At 31.5% G+C, this 8,422-nt stretch overlaps 1 protein-coding gene across 1 annotated transcript; it reads right to left on the reverse strand.

The window, feature by feature from the left end:
* Positions 1-2,692: 2,692 nt before the first annotated feature.
* Positions 2,693-5,701, reverse strand: LOC134705908 (splicing regulatory glutamine/lysine-rich protein 1-like). Its single transcript, XM_063564623.1, has 6 exons — positions 5,584-5,701; positions 4,994-5,159; positions 4,469-4,609; positions 3,926-4,105; positions 3,300-3,518; positions 2,693-2,784 (listed from the first exon to the last, which is right to left on the reverse strand). The coding sequence occupies exons 2-6, from the start codon at positions 5,157-5,159 to the stop codon at positions 2,693-2,695; spliced, it is 798 nt and encodes a 265-aa protein (XP_063420693.1). The 5' UTR covers positions 5,584-5,701.
* Positions 5,702-8,422: the final 2,721 nt, after the last annotated feature.

Consider the following 8,422-nt stretch of genomic DNA (forward strand, 5'->3'; position numbering starts at 1 on the left):
TTAAATGTGTTGAGTATTAATGCAAAGAACTGTATGTACATAATTCTGTAAATCGCATGATAAAAAACCGAGTATTTTCATATTTGTTGAGTTCAGAGGATTGATATTTCAACAAACAGTCGTAATTCCAGTGGATACTAATTGAGCACCTCTAGTGGCCGATTTTTCTTTGTACTTGTATGAAGCAGAATTCATTTAGAACCTTCTTAAAGACAAAAAGAAGAAGCACCTTGTGAAATTCTTGAATACTACTTCAGATATATTGATAATGTCCTATCACAGAATAACCCATATTTTAGCCTGTACTTGCGTTAAATATAACCCAGTGAACTTGAAATTAAAGGATACTACTGTATCATACTTTGATTTCTTCCTCAATATTAACACAGAAGGACGACTTCAAACTAAAATCTATGACAAACGGGACGATTTCAACTACCCAATTATCAATTTCCACTTTCTCACCAGTAACATACCCTCTGCCCCTTGAATGGTCTTTACACATCTCAGTTGAAACGTTATGCTCGTGTATGTTCACACTATACAGACTTCATATACAGGAGTTTGCTCCTTACGCAGAAATTTCTCCAACAAAATTACGAGGAGGAAAGATTAAAAATAACACTCCGTAAATTTTGTTGACCTTAGTATCACAAATTGGTTGATCCATACGATGTGTCTGTGTCCAAACTAACTGAGGACTTATTTTCCACGTCTTAGATTATGGTAAACCATTTCCACCGTCTGGTCTTTTGAATACCGAACGTGACCTATTCCCGATCATGACTGTTTTACTAAGTATATGAATTCGCATTGCTATGATACGTGTCTCGGTATTTGTTTATTCAGCGTTCATGTATTACGTTACGAAGTTTTATTCTGATCGGATATTGTTTTTTGTCTAATCGTTTGTAGTTGTGTTTCAATTTTTTATTTTCTATTCGTATAAAAAAAATAAAGATAATAGATCATTCAGTTCATTTGTATGATTTTGGTTTAAAGCAACTATGTGCACAGGATTTATTTGTGTTACACAGTTTGATCTGACAGAAATGCCGACATAGTTAGTTGCCGACTATAATAAAATACATCAAATAACTTAATTATTAACTTAATCTTGATTTATATCAATTTTTTTTTAATTTAACTCTGACGTTACTTTTTGTGGCGTTGATCCATTCGTGTTACAGACACATAGTTCGTAATTCTATCAAGCTGTGTTTGCGTACTGTCCTAAATTAATGTTAGTTATTCGTTGATATTCTGTGGTTGACATGTCGAAATGTACTATTATATTATTCAGTTATGTATTTATCTGTCTTTGGTGCCCTTGCATTTATGTGTATTGTAGTCCCGTTATGTTGTCATTTTAGCGGTATGATTTACATTTTCATAAAGCGCGGCGGTTTGGCTAGCCACAAAACCAGGTTAAACCCAAAACAATTTCTTAAAATGTCCTGTACCAAGTCAGGAATATGGCAGTTGTTATATAATAGTTCGTTTCTATGTATGTTGCATTGTTGTTTGTTTTTTGTTGCATTTCAATGTTCTGTTGTATCGTTGTTTACCTGTTATACTGTAGTTGATGTGTTTCCTTTAGTTTTAGTTTGTAACCAGGATTTGTTTTCTCTCTATCGATTTATGACTTTTGAACAGAAGTATATATATATAGTACTACTGTTGCCTTATCTATCATTCTAGAGTTAAAATTTAAAATAAGTAAATTTCAGACAAATGAACATTATATAAAAAAAGAAAATGACACAACACGTGTTTATCAATTAATATCTGCTTCTTTGGTTTCAATCTTTGATAAATTGCGAGCTTACAATGAATAAAATATGTTTATAAAGATAAGATCATTGCAAAGAACTTAATTTTCTTAAAATAAAAAAATAAAAAAGTAAACAGAAAAAGCTAACGACGGACGTAATTGGCAATTATAGCAACTATGTTGAATTTACAACTATAATATTAGGATTATAATAATTAATTTCTTCCCTGGGTGATGGCTAAAAGTTTGGTTGAAAAAACAAAAGGACTGCAGCAAAAAAACGTTTAACCTTATGACTTGCTTAAATCGTAGCCACAGTCTCATCTCAGAGGGATAGTTGTCTAATTGTCAGCCATACTACATGGTCGTCTTATTTCATAATTATACCGTTGCGATATTCAATCACTGCGTCTGGTATTTTTTTCTGACAGACATCAATTTAATAAATCATATATATAGTGTTTTGAATCAATGCGAAATTGTTTTTAATGTTTATTTTTTGTTTTTGTTTAAAAGTCGATTCTGGCAACAAGGGAGTGTCTTCCTATGTTTTTCATGACGTGACTTTACATATCTCTTATAAATTAAAACAACCAGTAGTAAAATGTATGCCGGTATGATTTCTGAAAGCAGGATAAGTACATTGAACTTGAATATCAGTAATTACGAATTCCTAAACTGAAGAAAAAACAATAAGAAAACAAAGCCTCAGATACCTATCCAAGTTCCTATCCACCATTTGGTCCGAGAGCACAGTTATTTCGTAGTGCATTTCTTTTAGACAATAAATGAAAATAAAAATGATTAGTATTCCATTTCAAGTACAAAAAGATAGATATTAAAATAATAATTTAATTAGAAAATATAAAATATACACAAATTAAACGACCACAAAACAGATATAAAGCAATCTATTTTCTATTCTTCTTCTACTTTTGGTTTCCGGAAACATGACGTCAGAGTTCTCATGAAATCACTGAAGGTTGATTTCTTTGCCTTTTTACGTCCATCTGAAAAGAAACACAATGCATCATATAATACACATGTGTTAAGCCAATGCAGGAATGAATTTCTAATCACTAAAGTTTAAAAATGGCCCCTTGTAATAAGTGCTGCTGCTCAAGAGTATATTTTTAATGAAGAGGAGGGTTGCGTGCTCACATACATGTTTAACACCGCATTGTTCCTGTAACAAACCATGAGCCTATTAGCCAGTTGTTGTCGTTTGTTGCTGTCTGCTTTGACTGTCAGACCGTCCGTTTTTTTCTTTTAAATTATCTCACATGTTGTCATACTGTGCCATTTTATAGTTAAAAGTTGGGTATGGGATAATCGGGATTTAGCTCAATATTGAAGGTCAAATGGTGACTTGTAATTGTTCACATAATTATACGTTGATCTTAATATATAGTTATCTCATTGGCAATCATACCACTTCTCCGCCTTTTTATATAAAATAACGAACAGTCGAATATATAAAACATTTCACCCCTATTATTGACATTTGTTCATATTTTTGTTATACCTTTTGTTTTCAATTGTTTAGATTGGTTATTTTCCTTCTGCCTTCTTTTCTTATCAGCTATTATTAATTTGTTTGTTCTTTTATCCTTCTTCTTTTCCCCCTTTTCCATAACTTTTCGCTCATTTTTATCGGGAATATTTAATTCAATGTCGTTCTGTCGGAAATTATCTATCCATGTAGAATCTTCCTTTTGGTGGATGTGAGATAGAGAAGAAGGCCCTGCAAAAAATTGGCGTTGTTTATATTATTTTTTAAATTGAACGATCAAATTTAAGAAAAAGAAACAAGGAGCTCCAGGGAACTCCGTTCCAACAACAGCAAAATCGTTATAAATTCTGAAATCAATTTGATGCTCCGTAAGCGAATTTCCTTTCCAAAAAGCATTTGTCATTAGTGCTCTAAGTTAAATTTTGTACGTTAGATATTATTAATAATTCAATAACTATCAACCCAAACATCACTACAAAGACTGCTATAACAAAGTAAGAGATACAGGACCGTAGAACAAATAATTTTCCGCCTTGATTTATGGAATCAGACAAAAAAAATCTAGTTTTAAATAATACCTCAATTTGTGTAAAGTTTATCTGAATGATTTCTTGAAGATGTGGCTATCTAAAACTTACCAATTTCTGTCTGTGAGCTATCCTCCTTTATAGCTGCTGTCTCTGCTTGTTTTTTCTGTTCATCATCATGTTTCTTGAAATTGTCTTGATGGTTTCCGGCTCCATCTTGCCCATTGCCTGATTCTTGTTGAGCATCGGGTTCAGTTTGAACGTTATCGACTTCGTCCTCTGTTTCTTCATCTAAAATATATGAAAAAAGTACTTGAAAATAACTGATAATTATTTGCATTTTGTTTGTCCTTTGCCAAGAAAAAATATGCCGAACTCGGAGTGCATTTTTTTTAATTTTACGTTTTAAAACTAATTAACTTGAGTTTTCTAAACAAAAAGAAATGCCAAAAAAATACAGAATGACAACAAATGCATTTTAACCAAGAATTTCGTAACTTAAACAGATGGTGAGGTATGTTTTGACCGAGTTTCTGATTCAATATCTTAATTTCAACTGCATTTTCGTGTTTTTTGCCTAGAGATCATTTTTTTCCTGTGTAATGCATTCTCGCATTCACTTTCATCAATATAAAAGTAATTATTTCAACAAACCTAAATCTTCAAATATGAAGCCTTCATCATCGGCATATTTATATGCGCCTCTCATTTCTTCAAGTTGTGTCCAAAATTTCAACTCAGACTCTGTCTGTGCCTCTTTTTTAAATTGAGTGAACAACCTCCTAGAAGTATATTCTGTAAGAAGACAGAAAAGAACTATTCATTTCTCACCCATTACTCAAAACCAGACAAAAGGATAATAATTGCATTTTGATACATTTTTGCAAGTACAGGATTAAATATCTTTATTCAAGATACACAATTTCAGGTTATAAAAAGGCACACCTTTACATACAGCTACACAAGCTATACAACATTTGTGTCTGATCCTTTTGTCATTTTAAACAATAAAATATGTTTAAACTAAACTAAACAAATTCAGATTAATTTGGCTGCGTAGTTTGTTACCAAAGTCACCAAATAAAAAAAAAGTCAAACAAATCAAACATTGGATTTTTAAACGGAATGCTTTTGTCCCATCTGGTCGATTCTAAGTGACTATAATTCAATTTTACAAACCTAATCTCCTATATGGATCTTCATATTGTTCTTGGATTGTCTCCGCCTTAGCCCAAAATTCCATTCCATCATTAGAAATGGAATCCTCCTTAAGCTGGACAATTAGCTTTTTCTTCTCTGATTCTAAACCCTCGTGGGTAAAATTGTTATAGTTGAAGTCAACCATCTGAAATGACAGGGAAAACAGGCTAAGATTCTTCTTTAAAAAAATCAATCATGTCTTGCCTTTTTGTCTTACGATTTATTATTAAAATAAGTCATGGTTTTAAATTTTTAATATGATTACATATCTAACATTAGTTGATAATTTATTCTTCCGTGCTACACATTACATGTATTAATAATTTAAACAGTTTGTCTACATTTTTTTTTTTTACCAGAGATATATTTATATATCTAAATTCACATATTTCCATTTGAGTCTTTCGAAATAAATATAAATGTAAAATTAGATTTTGGATTTTTTCTTACTGCGACTAACGCATGTCAAGGTTGTCCATTATGTTAAGTGTTTGCCTCTCCTGAAACCATATTTCAAAAGTTTGACAATACCTGCTTAAAATAAAGTTTAGTTTAGTTCAGTTACATACCTTTATTTCAATTATCTGTAAAATTCAGTAGAAATCTGTAAATCTGTAAAATCTTGCTCACAAAATACAACGATACGTTTGTCAATCTGTAACGATCTTTTACAACGACGTCGAAGACGTTGCCAGTAGTGTTACTGTGACGTTCTTTGGTATTGTTCTTAGCGTATTTCCGGAAAGTAAAAACAAAAAATGCACAACGCAACATATAAAATAAATCACAGACCGTATTTCAAATTTCAAATTAACCATTGAAAGTTAATCATCGGAAATAAAAAGTTTCTATTGTTCATACGAATCGCGGACAACCAGTATAAACATACGTACAGATCTACAATAAGATAATAAACATTCAGTGGCGTAGCCAGGCCATTTTAACGTGTACGCCCTAACCTTGGCGAAGGGTCTTGATTAGGACCCCAAGTGGGTCCACGTCAAAGCAACAACTGCAAGTGGATTTGAGGGGGCGAATCCCTTAAAAGCTAACGAGGTATCCAGAAGGAGATACCATTTCAGTCATTAAAAAACTCATCAATATTAATATACTTTAGAATGATCAACCTAGGGGAATTTTTTTTTTTTCGGTTTGTGCGTCCGTTCGTTCATCCGTCCGTCTATCGCACTTCATGTTAAAGCTTTTGGTCAAGGTAGTTTTTGCTAGAGTTAAAAGTCCAATCAACTTGAAACTTAGTTCAAATGTTCCCTATGATATGATCTTTCTAATTTTAATGCTAAATTAGAATGTTAACCCCATTTTAACGGTTTAGACCACTGAACATAGAATATGATAGTGCAAATGGGACATCCGTGTACTATGGACACATTCTTGTTTATGTTAAATTTATTCGTTTTGTTAATTTTGAATCTAATGGTCATTTTGGTTATAGAAAAGTCCAAGCCAGTAACTTTAAAATATGTTTAAAAAATGCCGTAGGGTAAAGGACCTACTCGTTAAAAACACCTTTTTATGTGCAAATTTCGTTAATAAACATAAAATAATTTATTTTTTAGAGATTTTCAGGTGCAATATTAAAATTCGTATTGAGTTCTGTGGAACCCTGGTTCTCGTCTGGGATTTCTTCCCTTAAAACGTGAATCCATTTATCAGTTTATTATGTACAGGATTTGGACAAAAATCTACATTTTTATTCTATATTTGTTCTTGATCTGCAATTTTCACTTCTGTCCAAATTTCATGAAATCTTTGAAGGTTTATAAATTTATCATCTAAAAAAATCCCAGACTAGTCTGTTGATTGCATAAAGCTAAGTCCGTTTGTAAGTATGATACTGAAAAATGATCGAAAACTATTTACTTTCAAAATTTTGCTTCAGACTTAAAATCATAACAATTTCTGCTAAAATTTCATTAAATTCAATAAAGGTTTGACAAAGTAACTGACGTGTAACACACTTTTACCCCAGTCTGAAACTACTTGTGGACTGCTAAAAGAAATTGTTTTATTGAATTTCGTAAAATATTGGAAATTAAACATATAATTCTGTTTTATGTAAAAATTATGTATTTTCACTGGATGAGAGAAATGGTATTTTTTACAAATTTTCTATATATTGAGATTTTCTTTTCTCTGCTGGTGTATTTCATGTATTTGTCATTAGGGAATTTATTTTTGACTTCTACTCAATTTGCTAGCAAATCTCACGGCAGATGGGAAAACCCAAAGAGCATTCGATGGAATTAAACAAATATATCATGCAATGGTTATTTGCCTAAAAATACCGGTTAAAATTTTAAAAAATCCCTCGCTTAACGGATCTGGAAATTTGTTTACCTCTGAATCGGTATGCTTAGCAAATACCATTTGTTAGCATGATAGATTTGCATAAATTCCAGCAATATACTTTCGATACTCTTCTGATCATAAACAGTTTTTGTTAAACTACCGTAAAATTTCACGAAAACTTGTCCATTCGTTTGATGTGATTTATCATTTGATTTTGTCATTCGATTAGGGACTTTCCGGTTTGAATTTTCCTCAGAGTTCAGTATATTTGTGATATTACTTTTCACATACTGAACTAAATATTGACACCGTCGACGAAATTTAGGATCGTAATGTCACAGGCTCGACAAAAATGCAAACCATATATCGAATTCCAGCAGGTAATGAATTGCTTTAAACATAAAGAAAGATAGTAGAATTAACAGTAGATTCAGACTTTGAAAGAACAAATATATAATTTGATACCATATGGTTGAAAAGTAAATTTCGTCTATTGAATAGTATATTTCGTCACTTTTTTTCGGAATTACAAGCCATTGAAGAAAGAACTACAAAGCCGATGTTATTTTAAACATTTTTTTTTCTTTCTTAAGATTAATTTTTTTTTGGATCAAAATCAAGTGTACGCCCGGACGTTTTGACGTAAACGTAGCTACGCGCATGACATTCAACGGTACTTTTAGACGCGGTGTGGCAATAGCCAGTAATCGATGAGTGCTACCCTTTATCAAGGACTTATATAGAAATTGCTTATATTTAATCTTATACCTTATTGATAACAATGAAAATTCTTCTGTACATGTAAAAACATTGAGACTTCAGACAAAATAAATTTCATCAAAATCAATCAAGAACTTTTTAAGTTTTTAGCTGAACAGTTGAACTACGTTTTATTGTGTTTTTCACCCAAAATGTAGGATAATGCCCCAAAAATAATTACCCACCTTTCTTAAATAATTCAAATGAAGGACATGAACATTATCAACCAAATTAACTCTATCAATGTAGGAATCATTTAAGTTTAAGAAAATCTTTATTTCATTAAAATCCATCAACAACTTTTAAAGTTTTAAAGTGTACAGTGTGGTTTCTCCAATG

This window comes from Mytilus trossulus, chromosome 2 (assembly GCF_036588685.1).
Source record: "Mytilus trossulus isolate FHL-02 chromosome 2, PNRI_Mtr1.1.1.hap1, whole genome shotgun sequence".
Taxonomy (NCBI): Eukaryota; Metazoa; Mollusca; class Bivalvia; order Mytilida; family Mytilidae; genus Mytilus; species Mytilus trossulus.